This window comes from Pleurodeles waltl, chromosome 6 (assembly GCF_031143425.1).
Source record: "Pleurodeles waltl isolate 20211129_DDA chromosome 6, aPleWal1.hap1.20221129, whole genome shotgun sequence".
Classification (NCBI taxonomy): Eukaryota; Metazoa; Chordata; class Amphibia; order Caudata; family Salamandridae; genus Pleurodeles; species Pleurodeles waltl.
The window spans coordinates 1,308,502,350-1,308,521,860 of NC_090445.1; the positions used below are offsets into that span (position 1 = coordinate 1,308,502,350).

At 46.6% G+C, this 19,511-nt stretch overlaps 1 protein-coding gene across 3 annotated transcripts in view; it reads right to left on the reverse strand.

Moving 5' to 3' along the window:
• GRID1 (glutamate ionotropic receptor delta type subunit 1) overlaps positions 1–19,511 on the reverse strand; it is a 2,731,706-nt gene that overhangs the window by 683,353 nt on the left and 2,028,842 nt on the right. For all 3 annotated transcript variants that reach the window (XM_069240587.1, XM_069240588.1, XM_069240589.1), the window contains exon 8: positions 17,453–17,572. In XM_069240587.1, the coding sequence (XP_069096688.1) occupies positions 17,453–17,572 (120 nt within the window). The remainder of the gene's footprint in view (positions 1–17,452; positions 17,573–19,511) is intronic.

Consider the following 19,511-nt stretch of genomic DNA (forward strand, 5'->3'; position numbering starts at 1 on the left):
ACAAAGCTTCACTAGCCAACAAGGTCTCGCATTGGTTGAGACATGTCAGGGGCTGTGGTTCAATCATTCATGACGACATTTTATCTGTCGAACGATCCAATGGTTCCTCTGGTCTTCCTGGTCGCAGTGACTCTATAATACTTAATCTCAAAAATTCCCATTTGGTAGCAGGCCTTTTGGAAATGGAAGCGCGGACTTCAAGTAGGAAGCCCTCAGCAATTTTTCTTTCAGCTAGCTGTCCTACTGTCACTCACATGTGGGCGAATTCTTTCACCAGAACAGTCAATCTGGTCCCGAACCACTCTACAAATATTCAAGATCTAAGACCACTAGGCCACCAGGCTCAGAGAGACCCACTATCCGATCTGGCTCCTATGAACAGCTCCGGTCCTGTCTCAAGGGCCCAAACAGTACACGATCTCGATCTTCAGGGGGCTACCTCAGACATTGACTGACTATGTTTTACCAACCCTTGCACTTCCATTTTCAGTCCAGACTCAGTGGCTACGGACTTTCCACCTAATCCATTTAGCCCGGGCGTTTTTCTTCCATCGGATCTACAACCTGGAACTATTAACAAAGCCACAAATTCATCTAAGGCGAATCCTGCTGACAGCTATTTTCCAGTTGATACTATTACGAACTCAAGTAATTCTACCACCCAGGACACTGCAAAACTTCTGTCCTGGAATGTGGCTGGCATTAATGGCAAACTCGTCGATACTGAGTGGGGGGCATTTGTCGAAAATTTTAATGTCTGTATGTTCCAGGAAACATGGGCAACACATTGTACGTACAAACAAGGGTTTAGTTCCTTTTTAAAACCTGCTAAGCCATCTCCAGCAGGTAGGGCGGCAGGGGGTTTAATCACTTGGGTAAAATCTACAGAGGTGAGAGGTATAAAGGAGATATACGTGGATTCTTATGACATTTTGGCTGTTGCCATCCACCCAGTCTCAGGTTTTCCTGTCCTTTGTATAAACACCTATAGTAGGCCGGGACCTTCCAACCACCGCTCTTCCACTATCGAGCTATTGAATACCTTAATCCCAGACCTCCATCTTAAATACCATATCATAATAGCAGGAGACTTTAATGTTCAACTTGAACTTAATGTAGACCACATAGAGGTCATGCAGCTTGAAGATAGTGTATGGAACATCCCTTCCCTTTTGATTCCTCACTCCATCCAGCGAAATTCATATAAACCGTGTGCCAGGGCTACACAGATAATAGACCTTATGATATCCCACGGCCTCCGTTTTGGTAATGGCCGCTTCCCAGCTGACACTCCTGCCAGACCAACTTTTTTTAGGGGCTCATACAGTAATAAACTGGATTATATTTGTTTCGATTTAAGAGTTTGGCACCATATACTAGATGTGGAAGTGGGCAACCCACATACTAGCGATCATGCACCTCTCCAGATTACATATAAGAGACCTCTCTTAGCAGGAGTTGTACTCCCTCCTGTCTCTTCTATTGCTATGGAGTTGTCTAGTAATAGGCGTACGGTCAGATGGGATTCCTTTGTGCAATCAAATAAGCTTCGAGGAAAATTGTGTGCCTTAACTTCTTCCCATCAGCTATTTGACGATAACTTTACTCTTGCACCAACCGAAGTACTGCCTCTCCATTTGGACCTCTTTGCTACCTTGAAAGAGTTGTTTACTAAATGCCCTAGGCCATCGACTATCTCTTGTATCCAACCTCACTCTAAATGGTTCAACAAGAGATGTAGGGAGGCTAAAAATACTTTGGTCAATGTGTTAAGGACAAAGGATAGATCAGGTATTATCAATGCTAGACGTCACTATGCCTCTACATGTAACAAAAGCAAACTTGAGTACGAAGAGGGGCTCTGGCGCAATCTACTTGAGGCAGCTACAATCCACGACTCCAAACGGTTCTGGCTTCTGGTCTCTTGCAGCGATCAGAACCGAGCACCTTATCTGGAGTCTCATATTTCTCCTGACACTTGGCTCTCTTATTTTAAGGAACTGTATGGCCCTTCACTGGCCAGTCACATTCCTGACATAACCTTGGGAGAGTCAACAACTCTGGGTGAGCCCACGCCCTCCTTGCCTCCCTTTTCACTGAACAAAACTGTGCTGGCTATCACTGCTCAGAAAGCAGCGAAAGCCCCTGGGTCAGATGGGATTCCCTCTGACATGTTTAAAGTGGACCAGAACACCTGGGGTCCATATATCAATAGGCTCTCTAATGCCATTTTGACTACCAGAATTTATCCTGATTCATGGAAAGAGGCAAATATTGTGCCCATACACAAGAAAGGAGAGAGGAACATCCCGGGAAATTACAGACCTATCAGCCTCCTCGACAACCTTCAAAAAATATTCTGCTATCAGTTGTTGAGCAGGCTGAAAAAATGGACAGTAGAAAATCAAATCCTAAATCATCTTCAAGCGGGTTTCAGAGAAAAAACTAGCACAATAGGTCAGATATTCCGTTTTATTTCTATCAAATGGAAAGTTGTCGATGTAGACTTAGGTCATCTATATGTAGCATTCGTTGACCTAAAATCGGCCTTTGATCTAGTACCCCGCCACAAACTGTGGGAAGTCTTGCCAAAACAGGAGTCCCTCGCCCTATTTTAAACTTATCAGAGATCTCTATACTGGCAATTATGGAAGAATCAGATGGGGCCCCCAAGGTGAATTAACTGAAAAATGTCTTACTGCTCGTGGTGTAAGACAAGGCTGCGTGCTTGCCCCTACCTTATTCCTCCTCTTTATAAACGCATGTATTCCTTATCTTATGGAGTGATCCAACGATTCCCCTAAACTAGGAGGGCAGAAGATTCCCTGCCTTCTATTTGCTGATGACACCCTGCTGATATCCCAAACAGCCACAGGTCTCTCAACTTTGCTTTCGAGGTTCATGGATTTTTGCAATGACCATGGCCTCGAAATTAAGTGTTCAAAAACTAAGTGTATGGTGTTTGGGGACAAAAAAGGCAGGATGCGACGACCTATCTATTTAGAGGGTGCTGCGCTGGAAAGAGTCAGCGACTTTGATTACCTAGGCTTGAAATTAGAAGACTCGCATAAGTGGCAGTGTCATATCCAGAAGGCCACCCTACGATTGAAACAGCGAGCGAGTGGCATTATAAGATTCGCAGCTAGATCTCCTAGCTTTGCCATGACGCCCGCCGTTGAAATCTACAAATTACAAGCAAGAGGGGGAGCAATTTATGGAGCCGAATTGTGGGGCCACTGTAGCTTAGATGATCTGACAAAGGTGGAAAACTCCTTCTTAAGGTCGTTGCTAAGAGTTCCTTCCAGCACCCCATTGCTCCCAATACGAATGGACCTAAATTTGCCCTCCATCAGCCAGATCGTCGCACTTAGGCCCCTGTTATATTGGATTCGTCTATGGTCATTAGATTCTCTCGCCCCATATAGATGTGGGCTAGCTAATTTGATGGCCAACAACACCAGCCCAAAAATCAAGTGGTGTGTATATGTAGAACGGACCTTCTCACTACTTGGCTTGGGGTCTTATTGGAAGGACCCGCTATCTATCCCAAAAAATGCAATACAGATATTAAAGGATGCATTTTGGCTCTATGTCCAACTTTCACAATTGTCTGCTGTCTCGCCATCTTCCATGACGGGCAATTTCCTACAATTCAAATGCCACTACGAATTTGTACAATATATGGACATAGTTTCTTCTCCGTTCGTTTGTGCATTATATATTAGATTTAGGGTAGGCTCTCTTCCTTTGCGTAACCTTACATATAAATGGTCTAACTCTAGCTGTACTTCTAAGATGTGTCCGATGGGCTGCGCCAGAGAAGAATCTACAGTATAACCCACATCCTCTTCCAATGCCCCGCATACCACAAACAAAGAGTCCGCTGGATTATTCCTTTATGCAGGAAAATGGGTTTTAAAAATTGTTCGCTGGCTCTGAGAATTTTTTTAATCTGACTCATCTGTTTTAGTGGTTTGCTGTTTGGCAAAATATTTAGATTCAATCTGGCATATTAGATTGAACACGCTCAAAAAAATAGAGGAAGAGTTAACAACGGATGTGGGGAGCAGTCATTGATGAATCTATCTTTGTATGCACTTACTATTTTAATTGGCCTAGACGCATCTCCCCTCCGCCCTTTTTATTTGTTCTGCTTAGATACCAGGTCTGTATTTGATTTTTAATACCTAGTATGTATTTTTACGCAAATCTATAATAAGGTGTGATTTTACAGTAGGGAAATGCTTATGCCCAAACATTTCTTTTTTCTTTTTTAACTTTTTATGACTAAAACTGTCTATTATGTAGTTCGTTGTATTTTTTTTAATTATGAAATTGTCAAATGTGATGTGCTTTTATGGTATTTATACTTACCGAAATAAAGCTAATGAAATGATGACTCCGTCTGTTTCTGGATTCCCTGTCTGGGTCAGTTTTACAGTTGGGCTGTTTGCACCTCTCTCTTGACAGTGACACAAAGGGAGCTGGGGTGTAGTCTGCATATCCTGATGAACCATCTGTGCTGGGAGGGAGGAGTGGCCACTCACACCTGAAAGGTCTGTGCCTGCCCTCATAGAAAGCAGTCTCCAACCCCCTGGTGTGTGTCTGGGGCCTGGCCTGGGCAAGGCAGGATTTCACAAACAAGAGAGACTTTCCTTTGAAGTAGGACTACTTCAAAGGCAGAAAGGGGTATAGGAAGAGCACCCAAAGCCCCTGAAAATTAGATCACTTCTGGAATCTAGAGGAGCCTCTGCAAAGGAGAAAAGCGGAAGAGCTGAGGAGAAGTGCTGCCTTGCCTTTGACTGTGCTTTGTTGGGATATCCTGCAGTTGCTGCTTCTACCTGTGAAAGGGAACAAAGATTGAACTTTGTTGTGCATTCCTGCTTGAGAAGAATCTCGAAGGGCTTGGACTGAGCTTGCCCCCTGTTTTGAAGTCTCAGGGCCATCAAAGACTTCCTCAACCAGCCCTTGGACTCTCTGCTGAGAATCGCCCTGACAAGTGGTGCCCCATCCAGTCACTGGGCCCATGAAAGGAGAAGCTGGTGGAAATCCAAGAAAACTGACTTCGGAGAACTCCGGACCGACGCCAGGTATGGGGGATGTCGTTTTCCCAGGGGAACCAGGCCAGAATTAGAGCTTAACATGCTGTGCTTTACCATAGTCTAGGTAGGAGTTAGTCTATTGATCATTATGACAATATGATAGCGTTATTTCTATGCTCCACTCTTCTCGTCACAGTTTTAATACTGTGTCATTTTGTGTCGTCCTGGTTATTGCAGCTCACGCTTTGCTATCTAAGATGCAGTTGTTTTATTAAAATCATTATTAAATCATATACTGCCTCTGTTTGTCATTTGTATATGAGTTAACCCGGGTTGTAGCGACAGGTGTCACCCGCAGTGGGTTAGACTTAGTCTCCCACACCACAGGCAATTCTGCTGCTTGAAATCCAGTAGTCTCATTAGGATAATGAGAGCCTACGCGACAAGTGCGATGACCCTCGCAGGCGTGGCACTGCTACAGCCTCGTCGAAGTCCTCAACTCCATGGAACTCACCGCACCACATCGTGACTGACTCCGCCCAAAGTGAGCGGATTCAACTTTTCGCCCCGACGCGCCTCACCTCCACCTCTCCGCAGCAAGGACCTGACGCCTTTTTGTCACACCTCCGCTCCTTCGCCCCGCAGCACCGGAACCAATGCTGCCTCGGATCCAGCAACACCGTGATCCCTTACTTCACGTACAGGCTTGTTTTCACGTTTTACTAAGGTACTGTACCTAGGGGTGTGCGTGACTCTGTACTCGGCGCCGTTGGCGTCTGATTGTTGGGAATGTCTCTGTCACGATGAAGTGTTATCACCTCATCGTAGCATTTTGTGTTTCTAAGTGCTATTTACAAGTTTAATCTTTACAAATTCATGAGTTGTGTATGTCGCATTTTTGTCATTTTGGTCTTGTTTTGTTTAGATAAATATTGTCTATTTTTCTAAACCAATGTTGAATCTTTTTGTGGTGTTTTTATTATATTACTGTGTTTGTGGGTACAAATACTTAACACCTGGTCTCTAAAGTTAAGCCTACCTGCTCGTGCCGAGCTACCAAGAGGGTGAGTAGGGGTTAACATAGTGTGCTTAGCCTAGTGATCTGGCTACATTTTATAGACTATTCCTGATTTGTAATGGCACAGAATTGGAATTCAAGGAGTTCTTCAAAATACCAAACATCAATGACTTCGGCCTACTGTTCACATACAATCTGAGCCAGAGTCTAATTGAATTCCTAGAAGTTACAGTCTATATTTAGGAGAATAATATACAGACAACACTAATGAACCAGCCAAATCACAATCACTGCTCGTCATGAGGTCCTTAAAAGTAGGGCGTGTATTTTAGCATTTTATTATCGATAACAGGGAGACAAGGGTTTGTACCACAGAGGATGTGCTGATATCTTAAAAAGTATTCTGACACAAGTGTAAAGGAAAATAACAGCGAAACACCTGATTTTCAATCAACCGAGCAGTATGTTATCAAATCATCATTTACTGATTCTGCCTATCAATTTCTGAGTGATTCTGTCCCACGGTTTTGAAAACTGACCTTGTCCTGCATTCCACTGCAGTCGTGCCCTTTATGCAACAGCAACCTTATTTTTAGTTGAAACTCTATTTTTAATCCTAATTAGTTCAAAGGAAACTTTTTACCACTAAAATTACATCTTCTTGACTAAATAACTAGTATTTTGGGAATTTGTGATATTTTGTCCAGGCACCTGATTTGCATAGACTCTTGTAGTATAATTTGAGCCTTGGTTTACAGTATTCTTGATGTCTACCTGTTAGCCAAATCCGTGACAGATAAATTTTAGATCGCTTTGACAACATTTTAAGGCACATTATTATCAAATGAAATACACTTTATCAATTCTGAATTTATTTTCCTCATAGCATGCAGGGTGACTTCTAATAAGGTTTAAGATTCCTTCAGCACTATGGAAATTTTATTTACCAGCCGCCACTCCTCCAATCACTTATACATTCACAACTAGTTTGCCACTGCCCTCTGTGCCCCACCAGCCCACACTTCCCGCCGCTGCACCCCTGCGGCCCCACCCCCTTTTACCTTCTGTCTCCCGTGCCCTCGCCCATTGGCCGCCCGCTCCCGCCTCCCAGCTGCTCCTCCCTCCCACTTCGCCTCTTATGGAGATCGCCACGCAGCAGTGAGTGCGACCTGACCTCGGGTCGCTCCCCACACCGCACTTCTACTCCTGGGTGCCCGTGTCTCACTCCCGCTGCTGCTGAGGGTTCGCCACCCCTGGTGGCTGTTGGTTGTACTGCTAATCTTTTTTTCTCCCAATTTGTCTTGTAACTTGTTGTTTATATTTTGGCATTCTGCTTTTGCTTCTTGTCTCTCATTTTTGTCTCTCTTGTAGGCGCTCCCTTTTGCGCCACTGCCCTCTGTGCCCCCACCCCGCTTCCCGCCGCTGCTCCCCTGCAGCCCCGCCCCCTTTTACCTTCGGTCTCCCGTGCCCTCGCCCATTGGCCGCCCCACTCCCGCCTCCCAGCTGCTCCGCCCTCCCACTTCGCCTCTTATGGAGGTCACCGCACGGAAGGGCAGCGGACGTGCACAGCGGGCGCGCCTCTGGCGCGTCAAAGGCACGCCCGTCTACGCCCGTCTGTGCCTGGACCGCACCCAGCGGCAGGACCCCTAGACCCCGCGCCAGACTGCACTACGACTCCAGCACCCTCCACGCACTCAACAATAGACGAGGCCACCCCTGCTACCGGGCCACCCCGAAGCGCACCCAAGGGCCCTTCGCCTGCCGGAACTGCAGATTCACCAGCATCCAGCCCACCAAACCACCAACCAGAGAACCCAACCACCTCCACTGCATCCTCCTCAACACATGCTCCGCTCGTAAGCACGCCATCGAACTCTGGGACCTCCTAGACATAACCACCCCCGACGTCGCCTTCCCGACAGAGACCTGGCTGAACGCCACCTCAGCACCAGACATCGCCATAGCCTTCCCACAGGGCTACAAGATCTCCTGCAGAGACCGCACCAACGGAGTGGGAGGGGGAATCGCCATCATCCACAAGGACACCCTCCAACACCGACGACACCCTCACCACCGTCGAGTACATGCACTTCCAGATCCACACCAACCCCAACACCACCCTCAGAGGAACACTCGTCTACAGACCACCCGGACCACGACGACAGTTCAGCGACACCATCGCAGACCTCGTCAGCACCCATGCCCTCGACTCCACGGACTACATCCTCCTCGGGGACCTGAACTTCCACCTCGAAAACAACAACAACGCCAACTCCAGCGCCCTGATCGACAACCTCACCAACCTCAGACTCAAACAGCTCGTGACAACACCCACCCACGCTGCTGGATACACGCTGGACCCCATGTTCTCCACAAGCCCCCATGTGTCCTTCAGCCACACCACCAAACCCCACTGGACCGACCACAGATGCGTCCACTTCACCTTCAGGAAACCCACCACACACCACCGCACCTAACAGCTACCACGCCGCTGCTGGGGCAAGGTCACCAAAGACCAACTGACTACCACCATTGCCCTTAGACCACCCGCCGACCCCATCGACCCAGACACCGCCGCGACTAACCTCAAACAATGGATCAACGACTGCGCCGACACGCTCACCCCTCTCAAGACCGCCACAGCCAACCACACCAACAAGAAAGCCGCCTGGTTCACCGAAGACCTCCGGATCTCCAAGCGCACGTGTCGGAAACTGGAGAAGAAATGGCTCCACGACCGAACACCAGACAGCCACACAGCCCACAAGAGCGCCACCCGCAGACACCACCAACTCATCAGGACCGCCAAGAGGACCACCTTCAAGGACCGCTTAGACAACAACGCGCACAACACCAAAGAGCTCTTCAGCATCGTGAAAGAACTCTCCAACACCAACGACATCCCACCATCACAAGACCTGTGCGACTCCCTGGCCACCTTCTTTCACCGCAAGATCACCGACATCCACGACAGCTTCAACTCTGACACCCCCGCACCCACCACCGAGACCACCACCCCTGCGACCACCACCCGCACCAGCCGCCTGACCGCCTGGTCCTACATCAGCGACGAAGACACCATCAAAACCATGAACTCCATCCACTCCGGATCCCCATCCGACCCCTGCCCTCACCACGTCTTCAACAAAGCCATCACAACCATCGCGCCCCACCTCTGGAAAACAATCAACAGTTCCTTCGAGACAGCAACCTTACCGGAAAGCTGGAATCACGCTGAGATCGACGCCCTTCTGAAGAAGCCCAAGGCGGACCCCAAAGACCTCAAGAACTTCCGGCCCATCTCCCTGCTCCCGTTCCTGGCAAAAGTGACAGAGAAGATTGTCAACAAACAGCTAACCCGCTACCTCGAAGACAACAACATCCTGGACCCTTCCCAATCTGGCTTCCGCAGCAACCACAGCACTGAGACCGCTTTCATCGCCGCCACTGACGACATCAGGATCCTGATGGACAAAGGAGAAACAGCCGCCCTCATCCTCCTGGACCTATCAGCAGCCTTTGACATAGTCTGCCACCGCACCCTATCAGCACGCCTCCATGACGCCGGAATTCAAGAGAAGGCCCTGGCCTGGATCACACCCTCCCTCTCCGGCAGAACCCAGAGCGTCAACCTCCCACCCTTCCGTTCAAAAACCACTGAGATCATCTGCGGCGTCCCACAGGGATCCTCCCTTAGCCCGAAGCTGTTCAATATCTACATGGCACCGCTCGCCTACGTCGCATGACAACATAACCTCAACATCATCTCCTACGCCAACGACACCCAACTGATCATATCCCTCACCGAAGACCCCCACACCGCCAAAGCCAACCTCCACAGAGGAATGAAGGCCATAGCCGACTAGATGAAGGACAGCAGACTGAAGCTGAACTCAGACAAAACGGAGGTCCTCATTCTCAGACCCACCCCATCAGCCTGGGACGACTCTTGGTGGCCCACATCGCTAGGCACAGCCCCGGAACCCACAGACCACGCTCGCAACCTGGGGGTCATCCTCGGCTCCACCCTCTCCATGACCAGGCAAGTCAACGTCGTCTCCGCGTCCTGCTTCAACACCCTGCGGATGCTCCGCAGGATCTTCAAATGGATTCCCCCTGACACAAGGAAAACCGTCACCCATGCCCTCATCACCAGCAGACTCGACTACGGGAACGCCCTCTACTCAGGAACAACAACCAAGCTCCTGAGACGACTACAACTAATCCAGAACGCCTTGGCACGACTAATCCTCGACGTTCCCCGACGCAGCCACATCGCACCCCACCTAAGAGGCCTGCACTGGCTCCCTGTCGACAAGAGGATCACATTTAAACTCCTCACCCACGCACACAAAGCACTACACAACACCGGACCTACATACCTCAAAAACCGACTCCGCTTCCACACCCCCACCCGAAGCCTCCGTTCAGCCAACCTCGCCCTCGCCACAATTCCCTGTATCCGGAAAACCACCACCGCAGCAAATCCTTCTCCTACCTCGCCGCCATGACCTGGAACACTCTCCCTACCAACCTACAACAGACTCAGGACCTGCTGGCCTTCAGAAGACTTCTCAAGACCTGGCTCTCCGATCATTAGCGGCCCCCACCCCAGCGCCTTGAGACCCTCACGGGTATGTGGCGTGCTTTAGAAATGCAGTGATTGAGTGAGTAAACCATATATCTATTTTAATATCTGATAACAAGATGATCCAGCAGACGATAATGGTCCATGGCAGTAACTCACTAAGAGTTATGAAAGGAGAACACAAGTGCAAAGATGTGCTACAGTATTTTCAATTAGTAGTTACTAGATATTTGACCCTTATAGTGAGCCTTTCCAAACACTTCAGCCAGATCACAGCAAAGTCCACAACTGAGGAAATAAACACTCCAAGGCTTATTTTCATAAGAGAAATTCTGTAATAATGTAAAATATCAAAACATGATGTATGGAATACTTGCAAACATGTTATCCACTAGCCATCACATAGACAACTAACCAGTTTATCGGTTTTGCCCACAGCACCACTCCAGGCAAGAAATACTCACTGGAAAGTCATACTTGAAACGGGTCAAATTGAAATAGTACAGCCCAAGCTACCAACTCCGCTTGATCTGGACTGTTCATATTGTAGTGTTGTGGGGTGTGCGCCTGTAATGGTGGTGCTAATGTAGGGTGGCGTGGTACCACAAAAAGAATATTTGGAGATAGTAGGTGAATTGTACTCCTGTTTGCGGCTTGACTGGCCAGGGATTCCCTGCCCTGTCCTGAAGCCATGACTATTTATTATCTTAAGCCCACATGACACAGGGCTTACCAAACAGGGTTGTAGACCCTGTGGGGAGGCTAAAACATCCCCAGCAATGTGAAGTACAATAAACTGTGATGACGGCATGAGCGACACTACATTCCTCCCCAAAACAGTAGAAAACATGGCAACCTTTTGTATATGAACAAATCCAAAAACTCTCAGTCAAATCAGAATCATAGTTAGGGGAATCACAGTGGTCCACGCAGCATTAAGGCTTGACCAACATAATTTCACACCACATGATCTTTTAGTATGGTAGCGGGCACCAGATTCCCTCACAGTTCATACGTAGGGCAGGTGGTACGACTGTCACTTGAACCACCCTAACCACTAATTTGGACTGCGAGCTTTCTTTCATGGGCACAATGGTGTCTGAATTGACGTCAGCCGTCTCTGGCAAAATGGAATCTCTAACGCTGCATTCAGAAAGAACGTCCAGATGAGTAGTTGGACAGTCATGTTCATTCCGTCCCTGTAGACAGGGGGGAATGAGGGTAGAACCTCTTGAAAGCGGAGATGATCCATGTGATTTCCTCACTCCCCCAGCTGGCAGTGACCTCAGTACCATGGCGATGGACAATGGTCCACGGGTGTAGCTCAAACAGTAGTCTGAACTTGCTTCCTGGGTACCTGCCTGTGACCAGGACTTGGTCTATAATTTGAAGATATGACACACAGATACGTTAGCGCTGGCTGGCCTGATTATTGTGTCTCTTCTTTCTCTTGTAGGTCTTCCTTTCATTATCAGGACTGGGTACCCACATAGGGTGATGAGGGATGGAGTCCGTAACTACTCTACCCATAGAGAGATGCACCACTGTGCGTCCAGTGGTGGAATGCAAAGTTAGGCGGTAGTCCGATAGGAACACCTAGATGCCAGTTAAGGGAGTTGCTGGCTGGCAGATGCAATCCTGGTAACTTTATTAAGAGTCCTCATAAATCTCTCAAACTCCCCATTGGCTTGAGGCCAGCAAATGGTGATTCATCAATGGACGATTCATAGTGATTTTAAATAGGAGGCCGTCCCTTGGTCTTGGAACGGGGGCCATTGCAAGTTTTCAGTTCTTTAAGCAAACCATGTGTGGCCATGATTTTTTCCATCTTGGGTATAATGTGAGAGATGCAAGTATTCCCATCTCAGGATATTTGGAATGGTCATCTATCATGACCATGGTGTGCCTTCCGTCCGAGACGATCCCAAAGTCCACGCTGGCACGTGCCCATGGTTGTTGAGGACCCTCTTCCATTATCATGGGGGCCGGTGAGCTTGGTTCGCCAGCCACCTGACACCATGAGCATGACACATCTGGCCTTGGAAGTGTGACCACTCCACTGATTCCTGAGTGTTTGTCACTGACCATCCTTCACAGCACCAAGCACCTTTTGAAGACACTCATCACTGCTGGTGGCTTGGCAGATGGTTTCCATGGACAAAGGAAGTGGACGAGATCAGACAGCCACATACCTCACGTACTCCTCTGACTCATTTGCTTCCTCTTCTTCCTCAGGTGTGGTGGCATGGAGATGCCGTGACAGGTAATCTGCAGTGTTCTGAAAGCCTGGCCGATATTCTACTTGACAGTTGTAGTCCTGCAGTTGGAGTATCCATTTTTCAATTTGCAGAGGCAGCTTTGGTGCTCTTCCCTGAAACAACGGACTCAAAGGCTTGCGGTCTGCAGCAACAACAAACAAATTGCCACACACATAAATGTGGAAATAACAGCACCCCCAGTGAATAGCTAGGCCTCTTTCTTGATTTGAGAACATTATTGCTTTATAGGGGTGAGAGACTGACTCACAAAGGCTATGCTGGCCCTCTCCTCTTCTCCCTGCCATTGCATTAGGACAGCCCCCAGACCTTTTGGCTCAGCATCTACGGAAACTGTGGTGTCCTTTCATAGGTTGCAGTAGGCCAGGATGATGTCAACAGATAGGACATCTTTGTTCGCTTGGATAGCTGACTCCTGCTTGGGACCCCAGCACAGGGGGGCATATGTTTTGGTGAGATCATGGAGTGGCTGGGTCAACCTGCGGTGCTTAATAAACTGGCCACAATATTTTACCAGGCCCAAGAAGCTGCTCATTTCTGGCACTGTTGTTCCTTGATATCACAGACATTTTTGGGGTCAGGTGCTACTCCCTCTGCGGAGAACACATATCCAAAGAATTAGAGTTTGGGCTCGGAGTCTTGAATCCTTTTTTGTCCTCTCCTGAGTCTCCCATTGTGTGTTCTGAAATGTCTTTGGCAAATATTAAAATATCATCACTGACGTTTGTGACCCTGGGGAGGTCAGTGATGAGCTCATGTATCACATTCTGGAACATTTCAGCCGCACCTGAAATCCTGGAATTGAACCTCTTGTAACACCTTAAAACTACGTGGGTTGAAAATATATTGATGTTGAGGGACTTTTCGGCGAGGATCAATTGGCGGAAGCCTGAGTGCAGATCTAGTTTGGAGAACCAGTTGGCCCCACTCAAATTGCAAATCAGCTCATCTATTATGGGTGTTAGTTCTCTATCCCTTTTGATGGTGACGTTGGGTAGGTGCATGTCCATGCATATTCCCATCTCATTTTGTTGTTTGTGTTTCCTTGCTACCACTATTGGGGACACCCACAGAGTAAGTCCAATCACTTTTTCGATGATGCTGGCACTTTCAAGTTTATTTAGGTCCTTTTCAACCTGAGATATAAGGTGGAATGCAACACATTTGTGTATGAGGGCAACTGGCTGCACTGACTGATCAGTGTGTAGGGTTATTTTCTTCTCTTTCAGGCACCCAATGCCCTTGAATACCCTTGGAAACTCCTCAAGAATGTGGCTGATGGCTTTATGATAGACTCCAAAGGCAAATGTCACAATGCCTAGGGCTTCGGCCGTTCGACACCGTAATAACATGTCTTGGCTTTCCTCAGCCACTAAAACTTGTGCCTCTATTGAGCCGGATTCATATGCTATGGTTATTTGAAATTTCCCTTTCATTACAAGCGGTTGGTCCTGGCCATATGCATTCTGGAGGCGGGTGGGGGGCCTCATGCCTCGATAAACTTCTGTGAACATTAGGTTGATCGATGCTCCTGTATCCACCACAGCTAGCACTGAGTGGGTGTCAAGAAGTATACAAAACTGAGGTAGACGGCATGCGGTCTGTGTGGCAGCACCAATAGTAAAGATGGAGTGTATGGTGTGCTCTTCGCTGTCATCGACATCCATGCCATGACTTCTCTCATGAAGTTCAAGCACCCTATTCACTACGGCTCGAGGGGCACGCCCTTTTCCAGATTTGCACACTTTTGTGAACTGATTGAATATTCCACAGCTCCCACACTTCTTTCCTCTTGCCGGACAATCCACTGGGTGGTGGGTCGGCCTGCCAACAGTAGCTGCAGGACCTGGAGTTTGCACAACCTCATTTGGGTCTACTCCTATTGGCCGTGGATGCTACTGTGTTGACTGGCTCAGACTTGATTGGTCTCTGCAGTACAGCTTCCATGTCGGCGGCCCAAGCTTTCGAGAGTTCTTTCATATGGCCCATTGTAAGGATATCTGTGAGGGACCTCCCTGATTCTTCCAATATTCACACCTGGATTTTTGTGGAGGCATAACCTTGAATTATTTGGCTTCCTATTTCTTCAGTCTCATCTGCGTAGCCACATGTACTGGCTAGGTCTTTTAGATGTGTGTGGAACGCATCAATGGATTCTTCCGCCTACCCCCAAACCTGTCTAAATACAAATCGTTCATAATCTTTGTTTGCCATTAGCTCAAAGTAGGAGTTCATGTCTGTGATAAGTGTATGGTCTGTTTTGGGTGAAGCTTTGGTTACTGTCTTAGAGATCATGTATATTTACTTTCCCCTTAAATGCAGTAACATCGCTCTTTTCTGCTCTTTATTCACTCTCAAGGCCTCGAAAAACAGCAGCACCCTCTCTACCCAGTCTTTCTACCTGTGCGCCTGAGCCAAAGGAGTGTCTTCAATCATGAATGGTTCAATAGGTTGTATGGTAGCCATCTTGCAGTGCCCGGGGTGGGTTAGAAGCAGTGAAAACTCAGCACTCTGGAGATCAGACGGTATGTATTCTTGGTATCCTGTGGTTAGCAGCACTTGTTCCAGGAATGGGCTGGAGGAGCAGGGGGCAGACTCAGGGGAGCAATGTGTGTCAATCAGAGACCCAGGGAGGGGTTTCTACTGCAGGGAGCACTCTTGAGACTGCTCATGTGCATGTGGGCCAGCAGGGATCTCTCCCACCTCAAGCAAAGCATAAATTGTCTTCCTTTGGGCCATGTGATTGTGATTGCAGCAGCTGATGCACTGCAAGTTTGATGTCAAAAACTCCCTCTGAAGTCGCACGCCAGCGGATTTGGCAGGTTTGGAGCACGTGCGATTTAGAATGTTCCAGCGCTTCCGCTTCACAGGCGGAATCACGGACTTTGGGCACACGCGGCCTGAACAATATGCACGGTCATCTGATAGTGCACAGCCACCACAGCTCCAAGGAGCCGATAGACGATACCTCCATTGCCAGTGTAGTGTTGAGAGGTGTGCGCCTGTGTTGGTGGTGCTAATGTTGGGCGGTGTGGTACAATAAAAAGAATACTTGGAGACAGGAGGTGAGTTGCACTACGGTTTACTATTTGACTGGCCAGGGATTCCCTGCCCCACCCTGCAGCCACCGATATTTAGTATATTAAGTCAATGTGTCACAGGACTTACCAAACAGGGTCATAAACGTGGAGGCAGCAGTTGAAACATCCATAGCAATGTGATGTACAATGCACTTCGCTGTCGCTGTGATGGCCCAGCATGAGCGATACTACATATATTAGAGCAGGACAATGACTGTTGGTCATTTTGTTGCAATCCATGTGGAGCAGTTCAGTGCTAGAAAATTGTGTGGACCTGAACAATTGCCAACGACTGACACAAGCATTCCACCCATATTGTGATGTGACACCCTTAATGCAATTGGTATGCCTGAGACAAGGATTCATATGCTCATTGTGCCATAGGATGAAAGTTACACATCAGCCATGAGTCAGAAAATTGCTTTTTAATTTAAATTGTGTCTCGAGTGAAAACAGTACTACTTACAATGTTATTTTTCATGTATTTTCATGTCACACTATACTTGACTTGTTTAACAATAAAGTTAAGAAAAATAAAATAGAGACATCTAGGGTTGCTTGTTTTCCCTTTCGGAGTGATGCAACAAGACATTTCAGATGTAAATCTCATTTTACAGGTGACAAAAAACACGGAGTGGATGCTGCTTGAGCCATTTCCAGTGAGTGACACTTATTAAGGCGAGCTTTTCAAATACGACCTTTTGTTGCTACTCTGTGTTGAGCTACAAGGGCTGCCAGTGGAACTGTTTATGCTACAACCTTTTGGGCCTTACTTAGGGTTTGCACAAGTGCCATGGGCTATAATGTATTTGGAATATGGTGAACAGGATATCCTTCAAGTTTCTGAGGCAGTATCCAACTGCCAAACTCAATAATGCCTATTGTTTTTAAGATGAGCAATACTAGATGGACTGCAGTGTGCGGACATTTTTCCTTTCCATAGTCATCAATGAAATTAGTGCAGAGAACTGAAGCTCACTTTGCATTTATTCTACCTAACAACTCAATCCCAATCCTAGTGTTTTCAGGAACGATTGTATATAAATATTTCTAAAACAGTTGCTTCACCATTTACAAAAGAAAAGAAATCAGCTCTTAATTTATAAACTGAAACACAGTTTGTACAATTATAGTCCTGTTGCAAGTCAGGGTCTTTAATGCTGCAGGCGATCCAGCTTTAATTGTGTCTACATTTATGGACAGGCTGCACAGATTAGTCTGGGAATGGAGGTTCTTAATTGGATTCTAAACTCGCGATCATTGCCATTGACGGTTTGGCGAATGAAAGCAAATGAGGCATCCATGTGGTGGGCTTTAAGGAATAAATGTTATTCAGCTGCAAATATATTCCATTAGTAAGCCGGTAGTTGTTCTACAATAGTTGTTTCTAAAACACACAAAAATGTGAATCGCATGGTATTGAAATACGAGAAAGAGTGCGTTCTTACCCGTCGAACATCTTTGCCAAATGTTTCGCTGTAGCTTGTACCAAGTATTTCAAACTGGACATGGGGATTGGCGCTATCCTCACGAAACTCCATCTTCCCCGTTAATCCAACGATGCTTCCCTGAAGGAAAAATATTTCAAGACATTTTCCAGTCAATGGTATAAATACATGCATTTTTTAAGTGCTAATAAATGTAAGCAGATTACCTATGTATCTATGTATAGTGTAAATGCAAGCTAAGTGCTGAATCCAGATTTTTTCAGTAGTGTCTAATGTATCCAAAATGAGCCCATGAGGTAAAGGTTGCTGGGAGGACAAATATCCTTTCCCTTCAGCTGAGGTGAGCATTCTCTGCTCTCCTCAGGTGAAGTATGAGCGCAAGCAGGACCCGAGTACAGCAGCTGCCTGCAACAAAAACGGCACCTGCAAAGTGTCTGGGTCTGGTGTCTCCGGGCTCAGGATTATCAGTTCTAGAGTTTGGGAACCCAATAACTCCCACCCCAGAGACACCAGCAAACGTCGAGTTGCGAAGGGCTGAGTCCGTCCCTTTGACACTGCGCTGTGCATATCCTACTGAGGATCAGTAAGATATGTCTCGCATTTAAGAAAACTAAAAACATCTCTGTTTTGGATAAGAGTAGTTATTACTGGGTATCCACACTGCTTGATTGCTGTTGGGTCATTAGCTGTATTTCTAATCACGAAGACAAACACAGATATATAGATGTATTGCGACCTAAAATATTAAGCAATAACTCTGTGCGGCAATTCACATGGAAAGTGCTTTGTGCGACTGTACGTCACAATACTGTTACCAAAAACAACATCTGACAGAAATATTATGTCCAAAATATAGTTTATGAAAGGATTGTTTTATTTGGTGTAGATTTCCACTTATAAACATCAATGTGGCAGCGATTTACAAAATTAAATTTCGAACATAGTACAAATCACATGATATTTTGGTTAAGATTTTCTGGTTTCATACCCTTTTTGGGTGGACCTCTAAAATGTCATTGGTGTGCAGTTCTTTCTGGTTTTCTGGTACAAAGATACAGAGATGAACCATTACATTTCTAAATTAATCAGAATGAAAAACACAGATCTCTAAATACAGATTAACATAATTTCTTCCTTCTGCCAATTAATTTCCTAACTGTAAAATTCTTACAATACAAATATTTGAAAATTTGTCCATGAAATAAGTTTAAGAACCAAATATGCAGAAAAGTAAAACCATGAAGCGTAATTGTGTATGTGTAATAAAACAGCAGGGCTGCATCTTGACATCATTCATTTTTATTATGTATGTGTTGTGGTTTGCATTAGATCACTTGACAGGAATGTGGTGACAATCACTTTGAGGTCACAGCATTCCAGTGGCAAGCGTCTCGGTTCACTGCCCCAAGAGGTTGGATAAACATGCTACAAACCTAATAAAGGTTTATGAAGAACCTTTGAAGTGAAAACCGTATTCTTAACATTAAATCAACCATCTAGAGAAAGTGCTCTCAGACAATGGATTAGATGTGCCAAGAGCAGGAGGAAGGACCTCTTCCTGCTCTTTTAAATGCAGATGACACGGTCCTGGTCGCCCACAGGGCCAGAAGACTTCAGCAGATGATGGACATTTTTATTGATTTTATCGACCCTGGACCTACTTACAAATTTTAAGATATCTTATGTTATGGTCTTGAGGTGAAAAAATACTAAAAGCTCTACCTTGGTGGTGCAAGATCAGGTTTAGGCAAAGTGGACACTTTTACTTATTTGGGGATTGATGTATTGCTTTAACCCCTTCGCTGCCAGGCCTTTTCCCCATCCTGTGCCGAGCCTTTTTTTGGCTATTTGGGGCAGTTCGCGCTTAGGCCCTCATAACTTTTTGTCCGCATAAGCTAGCCAAGCCATTCGTGTCCTTTTTTTCCAACATCCTAGGGATTCTAGAGGTACCCAGACTTTGTGGGTTCCTGTTGGAAAATGGGTTATTGGTAGGGCAGGTAGGTACCTACACCTAGCAACAAGCCACTAACCTCCACATAGGTACAGTTAGGTCTCAGTA